Source organism: Hyperoodon ampullatus (assembly GCF_949752795.1).
Source record: "Hyperoodon ampullatus genome assembly, chromosome: 14".
NCBI lineage: Eukaryota > Metazoa > Chordata > Mammalia > Artiodactyla > Ziphiidae > Hyperoodon > Hyperoodon ampullatus.
In genome coordinates this window covers 72,726,107-72,748,727 of record NC_136927.1, presented here as the reverse complement: position 1 = coordinate 72,748,727, position 22,621 = coordinate 72,726,107, and the positions used below count along the sequence as shown (strand labels likewise).

General features: G+C 51.5%; 1 protein-coding gene across 4 annotated transcripts; it reads right to left on the bottom strand.

Annotated features, from left to right (window-relative positions):
• Positions 1-1,372: 1,372 nt before the first annotated feature.
• Positions 1,373-22,107, bottom strand: GDAP1L1 (ganglioside induced differentiation associated protein 1 like 1; the record flags this gene model as incomplete). 4 transcript variants are annotated; one of them, XM_079720184.1, is made up of 6 exons in its annotated part: positions 1,373-1,716; positions 11,632-11,746; positions 12,512-12,609; positions 14,674-14,889; positions 15,858-16,050; positions 21,928-22,107. In XM_079720184.1, 6 exons carry the CDS (start codon positions 22,105-22,107, stop codon positions 1,373-1,375), a joined length of 1,146 nt encoding a protein of 381 aa, XP_079576310.1. The 4 variants fall into 4 exon arrangements, with proteins under 4 accessions (XP_079576310.1, XP_079576311.1, XP_079576312.1 ...); XM_079720185.1 differs by having other exon boundaries at positions 14,674-14,847; XM_079720186.1 differs by lacking the exon at positions 14,674-14,889.
• Positions 22,108-22,621: the final 514 nt, after the last annotated feature.

Sequence of the window (22,621 nt, the reverse complement as noted above, 5' to 3'; positions counted from 1 at the left end):
CTTCACTGCCTTGGGCCTGGGTTTGATCCTTGGATGGGGAACTAAGATTCCTCAAGCCATGCGGTGCAGCCAAAAAACAAACAAAAGACCTGGCCTCCCCAGATCCAGCCTTGGGCCCCCCAAGCAGCCATCCGTCATCTCTTCCTTCTCACCAGAAGTGAAATGGTCAAAACATTGGTGAGAGTCAGGAGAGTCAGACTCACTGAGTCTCAACGTCGTACCTCCATCCCTCTGGCCCCAAACTCTGGAAACGAGAACTAGATGGACAACACAGGTTTAGAAATGAAAAGCAGCTGCTCCTCCTCGATGCTTTTTATTGGGGGCTTTCAGTGGTTTCTAAGCATGAGTGGCAGTGACACCCAGACCCTCTCCCAACATGCAAAAGGCACAGGGAAGTGAGACGCCGCAAGGACGGGCAGCGTGGATGCAGAAACCCCCCTGCATGGCATGGTAGGGCGTGGGGGGAGCCCCGAGAGTGAAGGGGAAGGCAGACGTTAACAGAGATGGCTTTGGCAGAGGCTGGAGGAGGGACCTGAAGGCCATCCACCTCCAGACCCACCCCTGCACTCCGGCCAGGACTGAACTTCCGAGAGAAGATCAATGTGGCTTTTCCTGAAAGTCCACCTCACATGGTGGGAAAACTCAACTCCGGGTGGGAAGAGGAGGATGGACACTGCCTTCAGGGACTTCCGTTAAAGTGCCAGACCAAGCACACTGGCCAGATCAAGAGGGGAATGGGAGGGTGTGCTCATGGCGTTGGCCCCAGACATGGCCTGTGGCTGGAAGTCACTGCCTTGGCTCGGCCAGTGCTGTCTCAGTTCACTTCCAGGAGAAGAATGAAGCCCCTTCCAGTCTTCAGGGGCCTCCCGTGGGGTCTCCAGGTCTCCAGCCCCACCCGGAGGTAGCGCTTAGAAGAGTCAAGTCTTGATGTTGGCTTTGTCCTGTGGAAGAGTTCCCTGGGCAAGAGGGAAGGGGAGGCCAGGGGTCAGGCCCTCCGAGCCCCCAGCACCTCCCAGAATCTGGGCCCTGGTGAATGAAATGACCTGGGACTCACCTCAGATCCTAACCAGTCCCCACAGTTCCATCTTGAGACCTTGAATCGAAAAAAAAAAGGCATTCGTGTTTTTGTTTGTTTCTCCCTCTCTCTCCCACTCACTTTCTCTCCTTTAGTAGAACCATGGCCTCAACTCACGGCGTTGGCAACATCTACTCCTAAACTATGGAATGTTTTCAGACTGACGACAGAATTACTCCGAACAAGGGGTGGGAGGGGCTGTCCAAGTGTGCATGAGACGGTGCGTTACTGAGAGCTCACTGGGAATCACACAGGACAGAGACACCAACAGTCAGACACCAAGCCCGGGGCCTGGCTCTAGATGTATTTTTTCTTGAGGTACCAGTAGGCAAAGTAGCCCATCCCACCCAGGGAGCCCATGAGGAAGGATGCCCCAAAGAAAGATGGGGGTTTCCGCTTGACCAGCCGGAACGCGTTGGGGATGACTGCTGACAGCAGAGTGGTGTGGATGTCGCCCAGAACTTTCCGGAAGGCAAAGCGTTTCTGGACCCTCTCAAAGAAGGACTGCAGGTTGGGCCGGCTGCCATCTTCCCAGTATTTCTTGGACAGTCCCAGGAATTTGAGGCGGTGCAGGGTGGCTCCCAGGAGGACATCAGCAAGGGTAAAGGCACAGCCGCAGAGCCACAGCTCACGTTTCTGCCCTGGAATGGAAGGGACAGGAGATGGGGGAGGGGAGGGCTCAGCTCTTCTTCCCCCATACGCTCCCTCCTCTCTCAGTAACGTCTCTGGCTTCTGTCTGCCTGCCATAGTGTTTCCCCAAGGTCACCCACTCCTGTACTTCTTCCATGATTTTTGCCAGATGCATATACTACCTCTATTATTTGTTTTCTTTAAATCAACTGACTTATTAAATGCAAATATATGTATTTAAACTCTGGATTCGTATATCCCACTGCCCATTTTCCAGCTCTACTTGCGTGTCCACTGTGCATCTTAAACGCGACATGTCCAAAACTGAATTCCTGATCATCACCCCCAAACCCACCACATTCATCCCCGTGTCAGTAACAGCACCTCCATCCTTCCAGCCACTCAGGCCAAAAGCCTCAGGCCATGTTGAATTCTTCTCTTTCTTTCACATCCCACATACACTTTGTCAGCAGTTCCCATCAACTTTATTTTCAAAATACATCCAAAGTTTGATGTTATCTCCGATGTTACCATCCTGGTCCTAACGACCATTATCGTTTGCCTTTGACTCCCTAGAGTCTATCCTCAGCACAGCAGAGAGAGGAATCCTGTTAAATCTTAAGTCAGATCATGTCCTTCTCTCTGATCAAAGCCCTCTAATGACCCCATCATAGAGTAAAAGCTGAAGCCCTTCTAATGGTCTAAAGGTCCTACGTGATCTGGCCCCCAGGTACCTTTCAGACCTAGGAGACTACTTTTTCCCCCTTGACTCACTCTTTTTTTTTTTTTTTTTTTTTGGCTGTGCTTTATGTCTTGCAGGATCTTAGTTCCCCAACCAGGGATTGAACCCCAGGGCCACAGCAGTGAAAGTGCCGAGTCCTAACCACTGGACCACCAGGGAAGTCCCCCACCTTGACTCACCGTTCTTCAACCACACTGCCCTCCTTGCAGTTCCTCATTCCAGGCACGTTCCCACCCCAGGGCCTCTGCACTTGCTGTTCCCTCTGCCTGGAACACTCTTCCCCCACAGAGCTACAGGGCTTACTCCTCCACCTCTTTCAGGTCTTGGCTCAGTGCCATCTTCTCGGGGGGCTTCACTGACCACCCAGTTAAAATTGAAACCCCAATCCCAGCAGTCACTGTCCTCCTCCCCTGCTCTGTTTTCTTCCATACAACTTTTCCCCGGTGTTCCACCATATACTGTACATGCTCATTTTGTTTGTTGCCTGTCACCCTCTACCAGAATGGAAACTCCATGAGGGCAGGAATTTGCATCTGTCTTGTTCACAGCTGTATCCCCTGCACCTAGAACAGTGCCTGGCTCACTAAATCTTTACTTAATGAGTGATGAATGAGAAAAGACACTGTATCACTAAGAGTATCATTTGCCATAACCTATGTGCAATGATAAAAGTACATTTAACAAAAAACAAAACAAACGCTATTAAATTCCAGCTGGATACTACTGCCTGCCCCAAATCCCTGAGCCCAAGGCTTGTTTTGTTTATTTGTTTGAAGAAAGGGGCAGGTATTAATACATAACCCCTTTATAGGAATTAAATACTAGCATCATACTAATACTCTTTCTTTAATACAATCAAAAGAATTAAAAAGAGAATAATTCTCATTATGTGGTTTTATATTATTTATCGCCATGGTCACGTGACGTCTAAAATTAGCCTGTGTATTTAGGAAACACTAGACTTGAAATTCTGGAGCCCCTTTGGTCTCCTTCATCACTGCTTTGCTCAAAAACCTGAAATTCTCCCCACTGACTACACATTAATGTCCAGATTCCTCTGCGTGGCTTTTAAGCCCTTTCAGTAGTTGGATGAGCTCCAATGTATTGGGTTGGCCAAAAAGTTCGTTTGCTTTTTTCTAGAACATCTTATGAAAAACCCAAACGAACTTTTTGGCCAACCCAGCACTTCTCTGATCTTCACTTCTCACAAATTGCCCACTTGCCCACTGTTCCCCTCAAGCAAGCCACGCCCATTTCGGCCTCTGGGCCGTTGCCCCTGCTGCACCCCATGCCTGGAATGCTCTCCCCTTCCTCTCCACTTCCGGTGAGGTCTGCTTTCTTGGGAAGCTTGCTTCTGCCCTTTTGTAGAGGTGCTCCTTTCAGCTCAGAAATTCCATGAATCTAATACCCTTCACCCTCACAGCCTGAGCCTCCCCCTTTCACTCTGTGTCCTTATGTTCATTCATTCATCCAACAAATGTTTATCTGGTAGTATGTGCTGGGCATGAAGACATGACAAGACACAAATGTCTTCCCTCCAGAGGCTCACGGTCTCAGGGGAGGAGGAGCTAAAGTGTAATGAAGGCTCTGATCAGAAGTTTGTTCTTGAATATGGAACCTTCCAGATGCCTGTTAGACTTCTGAGGGGAGATGATGTGTCTGCAGTTAGAGGTACAGGTGCACAGCATCATCAAGGGCGTGAGTGGAGACAGAGCTGAGAACAAAACCAAGGACTGAGCTTCGGGGCCTCAAGATTTAGCTACTGGGCAACAAGAAGCAACCAGCGAAGGAGTAGCCGCTGAGGTGGGAGACGACCCAGGAGAGTGTGGTGTCCCAGAAGCCAAGATAAGAAAGTGTTCCAAGGACAGAGCGCTCAGCTGGCTTCAGACGCTGCCGGGAAGTCACAGAAAAGGAGCTGAGAATTGGCGATTGCATTTGGCGACTGGTGACCTTGACAAGAACAGTGGGAGTAGATGCTGACGATGAAAGCCTGGTTGGGAGGGAGTCCAAGACAGAAAGGGAGGAGAGGAATCAGAGACGGTGAGCAAAGGTCACCCTTTCAAGGAGTTTTGCTGTCATGGGAAGGATATGCCGATAATGTGAGACAGGTCAAGAGTGTTTTGGGGGACTTCCCTGGTGGTGCAGTGGTTAAGAATCCTCCTGCCAATGCAGGGGACACGAGTTCAAGTCCTGGTCCAGGAAGATCCCACATGCTGTGGAGCAGCTACGCCCGTGCGCCACAACTACTGAGCCTGCGCTCTAGAGCCCAGGAGCCACAACTACTGAGCCCACACGCCACAACTACTGAGCCCGCGCGCCTAGAGCCCGTGCTCTGCAACAAGAGAAGCCACCGCGATGAGAAGCCCGCGCACTGCAACGAAGAGTAGCCCCCGCTTGCCGCAACTAGAGAAAGCCCATGCGCAGCAACAAAGACCCAACACAGCCAAAAATGAAGAAATAAATAAATAAATAAATAATATTTTAAAAAGAGTGCCCTTTTAAGTTGGGAAGAAAAAAACAGCACGTTGATAGGAATGATTGAGCTGAGAGGAGGTGATGCTACAGGAGAGAGTGGAGAGAATTACTGATGTGGTGTCCTTGAAGGGATGAGCATGGGTGGCATCAAGTACACAAGGGAAGGGACTAGGCTTAGCTAGTTCAAGAACAGTTTATCCTTGGTAACAATAGGGAGTACAGGGCACCGTCTTTCAACAAATCTAAGCTGCTGTCTAATGTAAGACATCTACCTGAGAGAGTACTTCATCATACATATGTATGTATTTCCACTGACACGTAGGCCTCTTTCAATGGGTACATTTTTATTTGGGTCTGTGTGTGGACCTATGTGTCTGCATCCTGCATGCTGTGTATGTTTACCCATGTGAATGCCTGCTCAAATCCATGAAGCTGGTTGTGTATTAGCATGCAGACAGCTGCACACATGGGCATCTGCGTCCATGCAGTGGGGGGATTACCACATGCATAAGTGAAGTGTATGCCCACGTGCACTTGGTGTTTGCAGACAGATGTTCATGAGTGTGTAAGCGTGCATCACTATTTAAGTATGTCCATTCCTGTATTTCTGTTTGTAGGCAAATACTGCTAGCCATGACTGCATAATGTCCGTGGGCACGGGTAGCTAGCTATCTGGCATGTCACCAGAAGGTCTTCGGTTTCCCCCACTCCTGCAACTGTGGATTCCCTTTGCCAAGTTGCAGCCCTGGATGAACCCTGTCTTGTGCCTTCTCCAAGTCTGCCAGCTGAGTGTGCTGGAGACAGTTACCCTTACCAGTTACACTTTAAATCCTGACCACAAAGCCCGGGAGGGCCGGCAGCCCTGCCCGGTCCTGTAGCAGTCCTGTAGCAGCTCTGGGGGATACTCGCTTCACCGCCCCCTGCAGAGAGACGCACATCTTTCATCTTCTCTCCTCACACCCGGTGGTTTTCTCTGCTGATGACGTCACCTCTTGCTTCATTCAGAAAACAGGAACCTTCAGACCTGAAAGCCCTTACCCGCCACCATGAAACCCACAATGCCAGGCCCCTGCATTTACCACCTGCTGACACAAGGGAGGGTGTGAGCCACCTACGCTCAAGGTCAGGTCCTCCCTGGTCCGCTGCACCCACCCAACGCTGCATATGCTCCCTTTCCCTTTCTAGAGCCACTCTCCTCCCCTCCCCACGCTGCTCTGCGTGGAGGCCAACTTGACGGATATACTGATGGGACTCCGTGCCCTCTGGCTCCAGGGGTGTTGGCCAGTGGGGAGCAGAGGTGGGAGACGGGATGGTGGGCGAGGGTGAGGTCAGAGTCTTACTTCCCTCAGTTTTTTCTCTGCAGGTTGCCACGGGCTGGCTGTGTTGGTTTGTTTATTTGTTTGTTTTTGGCCACACCAGGCAGCAGGCAGGATCTTAGTTCCCCGACCAGGGATCGAACCCAGAAAGTCACAGCTCCTGTCAGGTGGCCCTCTTTGTCCTGGTTCCTGAAACTGCCCCCATCGCTCACAACCCCAGGTCCAGGTACTGCACTTTTCCTTGTGGTTTCCCTGTGTCGCGCCCACACATTTGTAAACAGCCTCTTTATGAAGGCCTCTTTGATTTACCCAATTTGAGGGTGCCCTGTGTGTCCCCTGGGGACCCTGCCTGAAGCACACCCTCTCAATCCTCTTTGGTCCTGCATCACTGATTTCTCCTTTCCACTGAGGCATTTCTACCAGCCTGAAAACACGCTGTTGTATCTCCTATCTTGAAAACATTCCTCCCTTCGCCCCACAGCCTTCTTCAGGCACCACCCCATTTCTCTATTCCCTCTACAGCTAAACTTCTCAAAAGGGTTGTCTACACTAGCCATCTTCACACCTCACCTCCCATTCACTCTTCAGTCATTGCCCTCACACTCCAGTGAAACTGCTTTTGGCAAGGTCACCACCAACAGCCATGGGACAAAACCCAAGGGACGCTTTCCTATCCTTGGTTTATTCAGCCTCTCAGCTGCATTTGACACTGTTCTCCCTCCTTGAAACACAATCCTTTCTGGGTTCTATGACAAGAGTCCTCACACCTCACTGGCCACTGTGTCTCATCAGCTTTGCCAGCTCGTCTGCCTTTACCCTTCTCTCAAGGAGGGGGACCCTCAGGGCAGATGTGGTAGTTTTAAAATATGAAACAGTGCTTGTCTTTCTCTGTGGAATCTAAAAAAGAATATAAACACATGTATATGCAGAACAGAAACAGAGTCACAGATATAGAAAATAAACTAGTGAATATTACTCAGCCACTAAAAAGAATGAAATAATGCTATTTGCAGCAACATGGATGGACCTGGAGATTATCATACAAAGTGAAGTAAGTCAGAGAGAGAAAGACAAATATCATATGATATCACTTATGTGCGGAATCTAAAAAAAAATGATACAAATGAACTTATTTACAAAACAGAAACAGACTCACAGACTTAGAGACGGGGGAAGGGTTGGGGGAGGGATAGATTGGGTGTTTGGGATTGACATGTATACACTGCAATATTTAAAATAAAATACCTTTCCATGAAAAAAAAAAAGAGAGTGAGAGAGAGGGAGAGAAAATAAACTAGTGGTTACCAAAGGGGAGAAGGAAGGGGGAGGGGCAAATTAGGGGTATGGGATTAAGAGATACAAACTGCTATGTGTAACATAGACGAGCAACAAGGATATACTGTATCGCACAGGGGATTATGGCCATTATCTTGTAATGACTTTTTTTTTTTTTTTTTTTTTTTTTTTGCGGTACGCGGGCCTCTCACTGCTGTGGCCTCTCCCGTTGCGAAGCACAGGCTCCGGACGCGCAGGCCCAGCGGCCATGGCTCACGGGCCCAGCCGCTCCGCGGCATGTGGGATCCTCCCGGACCGGGGCACGAACCCATGTCCCCTAGCATCGGCAGGTGGACTCTCAACCACTGCGCCGCCAGGGAGGCCCTTGTAATGACTTTTGATGGAGTACAATCTGTAAAAATACTGAATTACTACGCTGTACACTCGAAACTAATATAACGTTGTAGGGAATTCCCTGGCAGTCCAGTGGTTGGGACTCCACACTTTAACTGCCCAGGGCCCGGTTCAACCTCTGGTCGGGGAAATAAGATCCCGCAAGCCGTGCAGCACAGCCATAAATAAATAAATTAATATAATATAATATAATATAAAGTTGTAAATCAACTATACTTCAATTAAAAAAAAAGGAAAAAAATACGCTCACAGATTACTTGATCCTTATCTCTTTGGTGGAGCCCAATTTTTCTCCCCTTGAATATGGGCTGTATTTAATGCCTTGCTTCAAATGAATAGAATGTGGCAGAAGTGACAGAATGACTTCCAAGGGTAGGTCATAAAAGATAATGTGGCTTCCGCTGTTTCTGTCTCTCTGGGATCACTTGCTCAGGGGAAAGCCGGCTGCCGTGTTGTGAAGAAACTCAAGCAGCCCTAATAAGATGCCCATGTAGCGAGGAGCTGAGGTCTCTGGCCAACAGCGGTGGGGAACTGAGACCTCTAGTGAAGACCCACGTGAATGAGCCATCGTGGACCCTTCAGCTCAGGGTGTTGCAGCCCCAGCCAACGGCTTGACTTAGAGACGGGGGAAGAGTTGGGGGGAGGGATAGATGCATCATGCATCTATCCCTGCATCATGCAACCCTGAATTAGAAACACTCAGCTAAGCTGCTCCGGAATTTCTGATTCACAGAAAATGTGTGATATGACAAATGCGTTTTTTTTAAACTATGGCCCTCAGCTCAAATCTAGCCTGCTGCCTGTTTTTATTTATTTATTTATTTATTTATGTATTTTTGGCTGTGTTGGGTCTTCGTTGCTGCACACGGGCTTTCTGTAGTTGCGGCGAGTGGGGGCTACTCTTCGTTGCGGTGCGCGGGCTTCTCATTGCGGTGGTTTCTCTTGTTGCGGAGCACGGGCTCCAGGCGCACGGGCTTCAGTAGTTGTGGCACGCGGGCTCAGTAGTTGTGTCTCGTGAGCTCTAGAGCGCAGGCTCAGTAGTCGTGGCACACGGGCTTAGTTGCTCCGCGGCATGTGGGATCTTCCCGGCCCAGGGCCCGAACCCGTGTCCCCTGCATTGGCAGGTGGATTCTTAACCACTGCGCCACCAGGGAAGCCCGACAAATGCTTTTCTTTGTTTGTTTAAGCCGCTGAGCTTGGGAGCAGTTTGTTATAAGCAATAAATAACTAATAAGCAGGTCTTGATTCCTCTTTCTGTCTCTCTCCACTGCCCTCTAGGTGACATCATCCAATTTTACGCCTTTAATCACCGTGTATATGCTGAAGACTTGCAAATCTCCATCTCCAAATTCTGACCTCTCTTTTGAAAGTCAGACTAGAATACCTAATGGCTTATGTGACATCCCCTCTTGGGTCTTGTCAAAGCATCTCAAACTCACTGTGTCCCAAACTGAACTCTTGGGTCTCCCTTACCCATATCAGGAAATGGTACCACTCAGTAGCTCAGACCAAAACCTCATGAGTCATCTTTGATTCCTTTATCCCCTCTTACTCCACTCCCTCCAATACCCTCGACCTTTCAGCAAGTTCCTGCCCATTTTATCTCCAAAATACCTCTCAAGCCTTTCATGCCTCCCCATCTCCACTGCCACCACCTCAGTCCAAGCCACCACCATCTCATCTGGGCTTCTGTCTCCCTTGAAATCCATTTTCACAGCAACCAGAGTACTTTAAAAAGTAAAATCAGAACACCTCACCCCTGAGTAGATTGCAAAAATGGCCACAAATTCCTCCCATTCCTGCACGCTTGCCCCTTTGCAAAGGCTTTACTACTTCTGCTGTCAAGAGGCAGAGTCCAACCCTCTACACTTTTTTTTTTTTTTTTTTTTTGCGGTAGGCGGGCCTCTCACTGCCGTGGCCCCTCCCGTTGCGGAGCACAGGCTCCAGACGCGCAGGCTCAGCGGCCATGGCTCACGGGCCCAGCCGCTCTGCGGCACGTGGGATCTTCCCGGATCGGGGCACGAACCCATGTCCCCTGCATCGGCAGGCAGACTCTCAACCACTGCGCCACCAGGGAAGCCCCCTCTACACTTTTAATCCTGGCTCTGCCATGTCACTTGCTTTAGCCAATGGGGCTTTCGTAAATGTGACACAAGTAGAGGCTTAAAACATATTTGCACCTTGGGGCTTTGCTCTCTTGCTTCTCTCAGTATCCCTGTGACCACCATCATATGAAGAGACTGGCTTAGCCTCCTGGATGATGGGCAACATGTGGTCCAGCTACTTCCATTGGCCCCTGAACACTCTTCTGTAATGGCCCCTCTCCAGCACCCTCTCTGATAGAAATGAAATAGTTCCTTCTTGAGGTGTGTATTGTTTTTACTCATTTAGCCATACTCTGCTTTTTTCTAGAAAGGATTTATGGCAGCTGGCTTCAGCATGCATGACAGTGTTCCTGTTCAGGACCTTAGGTATCTGTGTGTGCCATTTGCTTGAGGGAGGCCTCAGCTGTGAAATGCTGGAAGAACATTGGACCCATTGAGAGGGAACCTGTTCTTACCCTAACTATGCCATTTAAGAGCTGTGTGACCTTGAGCGAGTCACTTTATCTCTCTGAGCCTTAGTTTTCTCACCTGGAGAATGCACATGCCTTTAGCTGTCATATGTAATTAACTAGTATGTTCCAGGCACTGTGCTGAGTGCTTTTCATTTTTTAAAGAGTTCAACAAGATGGAGTTTAGGTTTTAAGTTCTACTATTACCATCCTGTTTCACAGATGTTGAAACTGAGGCTCCAATAAGGAAAGGAACTTGCCCAAGTCACACAGTATAGGCAGCAAAGCTAGGACCCTAACTCATATCTGTCTCACTCTAAACCCATCTTTTAGAACACTGTGCTCCACAACCTTCCCACATACACAGACATCTGTGTGTGTGTGTGTGAAGCTATGAGTGTAGCAGTGCATGTTGAATGGGTTCCACAAATTTGCGTTGTCGAGGAGACCAGACTAACAGGGTACCTAAAATAGAGCAAAATGGGAAGGTCCAGAATGAAATTTGAAGAAGGGTGGTGGCAAAGATGGTGTATAGATGAAAAAAGGAGCAGCGTGGTAAGGAGAGGGTACTCCAGGCTGGAAGAGCTGCAGGAGCTAAGGTGTGGAGGTGGAAATGTAGCTGGCACGCTCAGGGTCCAGAGAAGAGAGGCACTTGAGAACAGAAAGAGTCAAGGTCAGAGAGTCTGGGTGAGCCTAGATGTCTGGCTCCTACAGCATGAAGGAGCCATAACACCCTTCAGTCGGGGAAAGGGGAGATGGTGTAGTGGATAGTGATCGCCACCACCATTACCATCATCATCTTCAATAACCTTTATTAAATACTGTGTGCTAAGCGCTGATCTAAGCATTCTACATATATTATTTCATGCAGTGTCTCAACATCTCTCTGAGGTAGGTCTTATTATTATCCCCATGTTATGGATGGGGAACTGAGGTCTAGGGAGGTGAAGTACCTGGCCCAGCCCAGGGTCATTCAACTAGCAAGTGGCCAAGCTAGGACTTAAACTTAGGTCTTTCTGACTCCATGGCCCATGATCCTAACCACCTGGATGGTCCTCTAAGATCTTTGGGGGAAAAGATGCTGGGACTGTCATGGACAGGGTGGGCTGGATGGGCTCCAGCACTCACCTACCCCAGAACTGGCACCCACCCTCGTTCTCAAGCTTCCTCTTCTCAAGCTCAGCCTCGATCTGGTCCAGCACCATGGCCAGCTCCCCCAGGATCTTCTTCAGGTAGCTCACATCATCGTGCTCCAGGATCTTGGCCTAGGGGCAGGACAGGCAGGTGCTAGAGGAGCTGAGTTGGCCTCAGTAGAGCAAGGATGACCAGGGATGGAAGACTCTTGGCCCAAATCCCCTTCTGCAAACCCAGTCTCCTTATATCCCCTTCAGTGTATAGAATACCCCCACTGTTACAAAGCATCCTCATCTGGTGTTCACAATAGTCCTGTGAGCTTGACTGTCCTGGCCAGATCCCTTTCATGGGGCTGGTACTCTCATACACCAGCTGCTATGAGAGTTGGCTGACAGTGGCTCACAGCTTCCCCTTCAGAGAATTGTTCTCAGCCAATGAGGAGTTTCCTGGAAATACTTGGGTCAATGATTGGCTGATATAAGGGTATAAAAATCTGTCCCTTTGTCTCAAGGTGCATCGACTTTGTGGCACCATTTATCCTCCAGAGCTCCCTGTGGGATCAGGTGAACTTAGCCCCTTCTTCATCCTATCTCATCCTTACTGGGTTCTCCTTAGAGCGCTCCCTCAATACCTCGCTTACCCCAGAACCTCTGTCCAATGCTCTGCCCTTAGGGACACAACCTAAGACAGTAGGAAAGTGAGGCTCCAGGGCGACAGTGACTTGCTCAAGGTCAAAGAGCCAGTAAATGACAGAGGAGACAGGATTGGGAAAGCAAGCCAGTGGTTTTCCCATTTCACGTCATCAGCTGATTCTCTTAGAACCAGCTTCTTCCAGTTCTTCTTTTCCATGGAAAAGATGGCGGGAAAGGGGAATGAGCAGGCCTGGGGTCACTCACCATGAGCTTCTTCTGTTTAGAAAGGTAGGGCTCAGAGAGCTGGGGCTCCTCTTCATGGTCCAACTTCATGAAGTCCATGGTGGCATTGGCTAAATGTCCTGGGGAGAGAATAGGAAAGGTCCCGTTCTTCTGATACCTGGTGCTCTTCCTTTCCCTTTCCCCCAACGACTTGGAATAGGTCCCATTCAAACACTAGTCCAGGAAGTAACAATATCAACAGGCATAACTAGGAGACACTGTGTCATTACAGGCTGTGACATAGGGATGGATGAGACGCCATCCTGCCCTAGACCGTAAAAGAGATACCTACGACATAGCATGATCAATCTCTAATGAAGAGTGAACAGAATGCTGTGGGACCCAGAGGGCCACCTGCCTAGGGCACAAGGTGTCTAGAAACCTCATTGAGGAGGAGACTCTAGGGGATGAGTAGGAGTTTGCCGGAAATGAATATCACCCTAAATGTGGACAAGCTCATGCTTCAGTGAACATCTCCCTCACCCCTTTCTGTAGTGAAGAAACGGATTCAGAGAGGCTAGTAAATTCCACACTAGTAAATGACGAGCAGATTTTGAATCAGGATCTGTCCGATTCTCTCTCTCTCTCTTTTTTTTTTTTTGCGGTACGCGGGCCTCTCACCGTTGTGGCCTCTCCCGTTGCGGAGCACAGGCTATGGACGCGCAGGCTCCGCGGCCATGGCTCACGGGCCCAGCCGCTCCACGGCATGTGGGATCCTCCCAGACTGGGGCACGAACCCATGTCCCCTGCAACGGCAGGCGGACTCTCAACCACTGCGCCACCAGGGAAGCCCTCTCCCTACTTACTAATATATCTTAGAGAGCATTCCACATGCCTGTTATTTTTTTTTAACAGCTGCACAGTATTTCATTGTTTGTATGTACTAGAATTTATCTACCCAGTCCCCAAATCATGGTCAACTGGGTTATTTCCAGCCTCTTGCTATTACCCCTTATGCTGCAATGCATATCCTTGTACATACTTCTTTGGCCCACACATCCAAGTGTCATTGCAGGACAGTCTCCAAAGTGTGGGCCTTTTAATATTCGATATAGAGGGCCAGACTGCCCTCCTGAGAGGTTGTTCAAATTTACTTAGTCCTGCATTGTAATTATCTGGTCATTTGTCTTTCTGCTTCCATGAAACTGTGACCCTGGGTGGGTAGAAGCTGTGACAGTCCCCTTCTGTCCCCAGCCCCCTGCCCAGGGCCTGGGTCACAGGAGACTTCATAAATGTTGTTAAATGCTGTTGACTCAATGGGGACAGGACAATATAAATATGTCCCGAGTCTTGTTCAAGGGCACTCTAAAGAGACAAAATTGAGTGCCACAACCTGGCCCACCTTTGGACATGAGCTTCATTCCTTTGAGAGGGAGGAAGTGACCATTTACCGAGTACCTATTATCTACTTGGAATCATCATGCTTCATCTGTGTATTGGACCCCATGGTGTCTGCATAGAGCCTGGACCAAAGTCAGTAAACAGTTGTTGATGGATGATCTGATTTAATCCAACACTTATTTACTGAGTACTGAAAAAAATGAAAGGACAAAGTAGGCTGTGGGCACCATCAGGCTGGCAGTTAGGACAGTATATGGGGATGCTTGAATCAGAACTCAGAGACCCGGGGCCTTGCAATATCTGGGCAGTCTTCCTTGGTGATGCAAGCCCTGATGTCACTCAGTGCCCTGGGCTGCCAACCCCAGGTGTCTGGGGCTGAGATGCCTGTGGGGAGGTGTCCCAGCTCCCATGGACAGGCAAGCCTCTAGGGGGACAGATAGCCCTATGGCCTCTGTATGGGATGGCAGGACAAGAGGAGGGGGCAGGAGAAGGGAATGAGAGAGAGAGACTGCCAGACAGGGAGAGAGACATATTCAGCTCGAAACAGGGTGAGTGAGATGGAGAGCCAGAGAGAGAGAGAGAGAGCGAGCCAGAGTGAGAGACAGAGACAGACACAGGGATGGAGAGAGAGGCAGAGGCACAGGGATATCCACGGGGAAGAGGAGAGAAGGCGGAAGAGGGGAGAGAAAGGGAAGAAAGTGAGTAAGAGATACAGGAATGGGAGGAGGAGGGAGGAGGTGGGCGAAGACCGGGTTACCCTGAGGGTTCTGCGCCCCGACCCCGACCCCGACCCCGGGACTCACTGCGGATCTCGGCCGTGGCGTACTTGGGGATCATGGAGTCGGCGGTGAGTTCGGGGTGCAGGATGCAGCCGTGCGTGTAGGCGTCCATGGGCAGCGCGTCCAGCAGCTCGCGGTACTGCAGCACCCGCGCGTGCTGGGGGCTGCCCGCCTCGGGCATCAGCGCCACCACGTGCTCTGCGGGGCACGGCCGGGGGCTGGGCGACGGCACGCAGGGCCCTGTGTCGGGCCTCCCGCCCCCCTGATTCAGAGACGCCAGCCTCTGGCACCCCATCCCCCAACCTCAGCATCCCGGAACCGCGACATGTCCAGAAGTTTGGGGCCCATCCCCTTTCCTTGACTCTTGAGGGAAAGTCCCCACCAGGCTGACAGGGGACCCTAGTGATCCTGCCCGCCTATCTCTCCTCACTGGAGCCCTGCCGAGCTGTCGCCTGAGGGGCAACTCCTCACCTGCCCGGGCTTGTTGCCAGACTTGGAGAGAAGCTGGAAACCTGGATGTTTGAAATTGAACTCTCCTTGGTTTTTAAATGTTGGCAACGAATTCATATTCTTTTAAAACAGCGCATGTCCGGGCCCTGATCTCTCAGCTGCATCTGCAGCCTCTGCCGTGGGCACTGAGCTTCTGGACTTGGGCGAGGCCAGAGGGAGGGAAGTAGGGACGGAGGACATAGGGTTCTGTGGGGTTCTGGGGTGCCGGGCCCTGCTCATGTCTGCAAAGTTCTTGGGTGTCCGGGCCCATGTCTGTGGGGCTCCGGAACAACCTGTGGCCCTGACTATGCTTACAGGGTTTCAGGGGGCTGGGTCCTGGCTGAGCCCTGGCATCCCCGGGAGATCTGGATCCTGTCTGTGGGGACTTAAGAAGGGGGTCTGGGTCCCGTTCATGCCTGATGGGCTCCAGAGTGTCTGTGGCCGAGCCTGTGACTCCAGAGTCCCCAGGCAAGGAGGCTATAGCCCTAGGCGCTCCAAGGGCGGGTGTCTGGGCCATGCCCTTTCCCTCAGTACCGGGGAGGGGGGTCAGATCTGTGGGGTCCCCGGGGACCTGTGGCCATGCTCTGCGGTTCCTGGGGCGGGGGCATCTGAGCCCTGCCTGTAGCCTGTGGTTCCTTGTGGGGGAGCCCGGGCCCACGGGGTCTGCCCAGGCTTCCCAAGGTTCTGGGGCGCTGTCTGGGCCCGCGCGGCCGCCGTACCTCCCGTGAACGTGCGCTCCACATAGTCGATGATCTGGTCATAGTCGCTGATGATGTTGTCGCGATGGATGATGACGGGCACCTCCTCGCCCAGGTTGAGCCGCATGAACCAGGGCTCCTTGTGCTCGCTCTGCGGCAGGCTCACGTCCCGCTCCTCACATGCCAGGCCCTTCTCGGCGATCACCAGCCGCACCTGCAGGCGCCAGGGTCAGAGCGGGGAAGGCGGGCGGACACACGGGGACACTCTGCCCAGGTGGGGCGGGGTGTGCGGGGAGGGAGGTCAGAGGTCCCACACTGGAGGGGACAAGTGTTGCTTCCAGCCCATTCCTGGGCCCCTGGGGTACGGGATGGGGGATACATCCCCGGGGCCTGGTGGTGGGAGGAACACAGCTCTGCCCTGGTGGTTACCGGGCTGGGTGTCACTGCTGGACGTACCTGGGATAGGATTTCTGGCTCTTCTGTGTGAGTTTGGGTGGATTCGTTACACTTTCTGGGCTTCATGGGTTTTTTATTTGCAGAATTGAAGTATTAATAGTAGTACCAACACAGAGTCTGGTATATAGATGGTGCTTAATTCATAATTCTCATTATCAGGATTGAACTCTCAGCCTGGCCTCCAAACGTGAATCTGGCCAGGAATTTGGCAGAAATTCTTATCATTACCGTGATCAGTAGCAAAATTTCTCAAATTATTTGAGAAACAAAGTGAAGTGAAAAATAATTTGCCAACATCAGCCTAGCCCTTTATTGTCCCCAGACACCTTCCCATCTGGTTGTTGGATGCTCACAATGGCCTTCCAGAGGAGGGCAGAGCAGAGACTATCTCCCGTTTTTGCTGATGAGAAAATGAAAGTCCAGAGAGGGCAACTAACTGACCCAGAGCCACACAGCCAATTTAGCAGTAGATCTAAAACTGGAAGCAATGGTTCCTGACTCTCAGACCAGTGTTCTCTGCCCTGGGGGCTCCTTCCAGGCAGTCCTGGGCCTGGGCCCTCCTGAGTCTTTCCCTAATCTCCAGGGGGTCCCAGACAAACATATGACCTGGGAGATGCTAACGGAGAGCCTCCTGACCCAGTCCAACAGTTCTGAGCTGGCAGATGGTTAATGATCACCGAGCCCAACTATCCCCTGCCTGTGGACTGAGACTCAGAAAGTAGGCTAGACTTGTCTAAGGTCCCCCAGCAAAAGGATGGCAAGCTCCACTCCTACGTGCTCCTCCCTACTTCTAGCTGCAGCCCAGGAGAAAGAGAGGGCACCCCTGAGAGAGGCAAAGATCTATTCCTGTTAAGCATCGATGACCCCTATACATACCTAGGTGGTAGTTCCCATTCCCTTCCTGCCTGCCCTGGCATCCTCTTGGCAGGTTCCGCCCAGCCACCCAGCATCTGGGTCAAGCTGGGATCTCTGAATGGATGGAAACAGAAACTAAATCAGGCCTTTGCCCTTGGCGGGTCCAGACATTTGGCCTTCCATCCTGGCAGGGCATCTGCTCCCAGGGACCACTCCCTGGGCACTGCCCTTGAACTCCAGTGAGGGTTCCTGGTGGGGCTCCTGCCTGGGGAGGGGACTGTCTTTAAAGGAACAACAGTCCTGCTTAGAGCTGCCTCAGGATCACACCAGCAAGCAGCCAAGGAGACTTTCTCCTTTAGCTGAGCTGCAGGCCAGAGCCATGTGCCATCCTGCAGGGGAGGGGGTGGGGGAGGAAGCCAGGCCCAGGGGGAGGGCATGCAGCCACCAAGGCCATCTGCCTTCTTTGCCTCCTGGAACTGCGCCAGACTTAGGTGGTCACCACTCAGTGTGACCAGACATCAGCCAACTCTGGGCAAACTATCCCCCCTGTGGGTGCCTGAAAGTCACCCACTGGTGCTTCATTGTCATGGCTAGGTACTGTTCCCCCTCACCCGGGCCCTTGTTTGTGAGAAAACAGTGATGGGCTGGGTTGGTGTCTCTGCCCAGCCACTTAGTTGCAGTGTGACTTTGTAAAAGACACTTATAGAGTCTCTGAGTCTTAGTTTATTCATCTCAAATACTTTAAAAAAATTATTAAGCTTTATTTTTTACACCAGTTTTAGGCCTACAGAATCAAATGCCTTTTTTATGTAACATCTTATGGCTTACAAATGTGCCGCTTTTCAACACTTATTTATTGAATGCCTACTCTGTGCCAGGTCTTGTTCTAAGTGCTTGTAAAAGACACTTATAGAGTCTCTGAGTCTTAGTTTATTCATCTCAAATACTTTAAAAAAATTATTAAGCTTTATTTCTTACACCAGTTTTAGGCCTACAGAATCAAATGCCTTTTTTATGCAACATCTTATGGCTTACAAATGAGCCGCTTTTCAACACTTATTTATTGAATGCCTACTCTGTGCCAGGTCTTGTTCTAAGTGCTCAACACTCAGCAGTGAACAAAACAAAGATCCCTGCCCTCAGGGAGCTGACATTCTGGTGGAGGCAGACAGATGAGAAGCAGTTAAAATGAGATGGTGTGTTACAAGATAGTGAGTTCATCGGAAAAAAGAAAAAATAGAGCAAGGTAAGGGAAATTGGGGGTGCCAGGGCATCAGGGAGGCAAGTGGCAATTTTAAATAGGGTGACCCATCAGGGCAGGCCTCTCTGAGAAGGTGACATTTGAGCAAAGAACAAAGAGAGAGTAGTCCACACAGGGATCCAGGCAGAGGGGACAGCCAGTGCAAAGGCCCTGAGGTGGGAGCACATCTGACATGTTTGAAAAATGGTGAGGTGGCCATCCTGCTGGAGCAGGATGGATGGAGGTGACAAAAGGAGAGGAGGTCAGAAAGGGTCATGCACAGGGACATTTAATTGAGACTCCTAGACCCAGGGGCCTATGAATAAATTCAGGGAGTCCTCAAACTAGGATGGGAAAATTACAGGTTTATTTTCAGTCATTTCAAGCTGACACTTAGCATCCTCTTCAATTATGAGTGTAGGCAACAAAGCATGGTGGTGTTAGCAGTGCCTGTAATACTGTCACCACTAGGAATCAGATATTGTCCTCACTTCACAGTTGCTGCAATTACATCCGTCACGACTTCAACATTACAGTAGTTTTTAGTCTTGCCACTAGATCATGTGATACTATGGGTTAATACAGAAGCGCATATTATGATGTAACAAATTTGTTTTGAAAATATGTCCATAGCTTTACTTCAGTATGATTGGTTTTCCTTCTAATCTAATACTCCTATGTATTTGATGTTATTCAATTAGAAGTACTATTCTGAGAAAAGTCCATAGGCTTCCCCCGACTGATGAGTGGGTCCATGACCCAGGCAGGGTTAGATCCTGCAGTAGGGCCTGAGGCCATTAGGAGGACTCGGGCTTTTTCCTGGAAGGACTTGTGAGCCACTGTAGGCTTCTGAGCAGAGGAGTAGTGAGATGCGCAGTTCTCGCCTGTGGACCTCCTGGGAGTGGGAGAGGGAGTGGTACATGGTCAAGGGCAGCATGGACAGGGCTGGGGCGCCAGTGCCCAAGAGCTTGAAAACTAAGGCCAGGGTGGCAGGTAGGGGTCATGTACTTCCCGTCTGCCATGTCTGGGAGGGCCCTCTGCATGCAGGCAAGGCCCTTTAGGACCGATGCGAAAGAAGGAAATGCACCTGCTAAGCCCATACTGTGTGCCAGACACTTAACACACGTCCCTGTCCTTTCAGTCCCCCAGGAATCCTACAGGGTCGGATGTAAATGTCCCCTTTTCCAGATGAGGATGTTGAGGCACAGAGGAGGTGAAGTGACTTGTCCAAGGTCACACAGCCAGTAAGCACTCAAGATGAGACTGGACCCAGGACCATCTGACTGCAGAGCCCATGTGTTTTCCGTCAGGCTACGCTGCCTCTAGAACCCACCACAGGCCCCTGGGCAAGGGGAAGGCCCTGGCAGGAGAGGCAGGAGGATGCTAGGCTGCCTTGGTCAGAGGCTTGGTCACAAATGGGATTGCAGTGGGTGGTCCCATCCCTGACTAAGGGGCCACCTTAGCCCTGAGCTCATGCTGAATAAGGAATATTCAGGAGGCTCCCTCAGGAAATGGTGATGGGAGCGGCCACCCTCCTACCTCCTGGTCACTGGGGCCTGGCTCCTGAGGTTCTGGGGAGGAGGACATCATGGCATCTGGAGGTCGGTCTGATTCATTCCCAAACCCCCCAGCAACTTGTACAGAGCCTGGCATGCAGTAGGTGTTCAGCATGCATGTATAGAAGAGTCCCAGCATTTCCTTGGTTAACTCCAACCCCTCCTTTACCTAGCACTTTAGTGATACCATAACACCCGTTATTAACAGAGCCTTGACACCATGCCAGGCACTGCGATCAGCGCTTTTTGTGCATCATCTCATGTCACCATCACAATAGCCTTCTGAAGAAGGTACTGCCATTAGCTCCATTTTACAGATTATAAAGCTGAGACGTGGGCTTCCCTGGTGGCGCAGTGGTTGAGAGTCCGCCTGCCGATGCAGGGGACGTGGGTTCGTGCCCCGGTCCGGGAAGATCCCACATGCTGCGGAGCGGCTGGGCCCGTGAGCCATGGCCGCTGAGCCTGCGCGTCCGGAGCCTGTGCTCCGCAACGGGAGAGGCCACAACAGTGAGAGGCCCGCGTACCGCAAAAAAAAAAAAAAAAAAAAAAAAAAAACCCTGAGACTTTAGGGAAGCAAAGTGACCTGCCAAAAACTCCATGGTGAATTATTGGAGAAGATGGCTCTCCTGCTGGGGACTTTCTGGCCTCATAGTCTGTACTTTGAACTAGGAACTGCTCAAAGGGGGATCAGTGGACCAGCTTCGTCAGCATCACCTGGTAGCCTGTTAGACTGCAGCATCTTTGGCCCTACACCAGATCTGCTGAATCAAAATCTCTGGGATGGGACCCAGCATTCTGTGCGTGAACCAGTAATGTATGCTCAAGTTTGACTAGTGCCAGTGTAGAACACTAAGCAGTACCGCCTGTTCAACAACCCTCAGCAATCCTGAGAGGGGGTTGCAATTAGAAGTAGCTATAATTGTTATGATCGTCCCATTTTCCAGATGATGGAACTGAGCCTAGACCAAGAATCGAACCAAAGAGCCTGGTTCCAAGGCCATTTCTCTTTAAGGAATCTGTTTCTCCATCTGGAAACTGAGTGAATGGAACAAAAGGATCTCCCAGGGGGAAGAGAAGTCGAAGGGTCAGGCAATGGGTGACCCTTAGGCTCCAGCAGGACTGGCTGCTGGGACCTGGCCATGGTGCTGAATCCGTACCCCACAGAGAGGACAGCCCAGGGTGAGAGACTGCGCTCCTGGAGGCCCCTGGTCTTGCAGGCTCAGTGCTTGGACCTCACCCCCAGGAAGCGGGAACCCCGATAACTCAACACCAGGCTGCATTCCCAACCGCCTTCTAGCTCCCCTGAGTCTGAGATGGGACCGTGTGGCCGTCTGTGCCTTTAAGAGCAAAAAGCACAGACCTTATGGGCCAGCTGAGCTGGTTTGAGGAGATGGGTTAACTCCTTCCTTCTCAGCTCAAGACTGGGGGTGGGGTGGGGGGAGGGCTAGGGTCAGACCCTTCAAGCCCCCATCAGAAGGCCCCCAGCCGGGCAGAAGGGCAGAGGAGCTTTGACCCGCAGGCCTGTGGCATGGGGACAGCAGCGCGGTGGGGGGGGGGGGGGGGGAGGGGGAGGGGGGAGGGCCTGCGATGCGACTACTGGGGCCGGAGGCTGGACCCCAGGAAGCGCCCCTCCCCCCTCCCCGCAGCAGCAGCCCCCTCCAACAGGCCGCCTTCCCAGCAGTGCCCATTCCCTTCCCCTTGCCTTTGTCTCTCTTCTCAGCTCTTCAACAGACCGGGTCTTTCTGGGAGGGAAAGAGGCAGAATGGGTGTTCCCAGAATTAGGGACGGTGCTCCTGGGGCCCAAGGCCGGGGCAGTCACCTCCCGGGAGGGCAGCCCAGCTTCCCCCGTCCTCCGGGCCCTGAAGCCCCCGATTCTACCCTCCAGTCTCTCCCCAGGTCTTCAGACCCCTTAAGCCCTCCCGGATCCCCTCCCCCAAGCCTCCTGGTGCATCGGTCGGGTTCCCCTGCTCCCTCCGGGCTCTACCTTCTGCGAGCTGAAGGACTGGGTCCAGTGGTACAGAACCAGGCTCTCCTTGGGCCAATGGGCGTGGCTGGCCGCTTCGGGTGCTTCGGGGGCCTCCACCGGCTTGGCCGCATCGCTCTCCAGCGCCGAGATGGGCCACCAGCTGCAGTTGGTGGGGGTCAGGTTATTGGGGGTCGCCATGACAGCCCGAAATCAGAGGGAAGAAAGAAGGAGGCTCCGGCGGTGGCGGCTCTCTCTCGCCCAGCATCACATGGCCTCGCCGAGCCTGTCCCTCTCCTTCGCTCCCTCCCTCCCTTCCCCGTGAACGTCATTACTCACCGGGCCAGTGGGGGAGGGGCGAGGGGGATCCCGGGAGCTCCTTTCCTCCTCCTCCCCTTGGCCCACCCCTGGCCTGTGCCGGAAAAGCCACCAGTCCAAGGTCAGGCTCGGTGGAAGGGCACCAGGAGCCATAGGGAAGTGGGCCATGCCCCCAGATAGCTCGAATCTGGCCAGCCACCTGCCGAAGATTCCACCATTATAAACGCATTCTGCCTCTCAAATCTTCTAAAAGGCAAATAGGACAACTGGTGTTATAGAAATACGTTCCTTTTATACATCAGTGTCTGGAAATAGCTCGTCTCTCTTTGAAGCTGCTATTTTCTTTCTTTCTTTTTTTTTTTTTTTTGCGGTACGCGGGCCTCTCACTGCTGTGGCC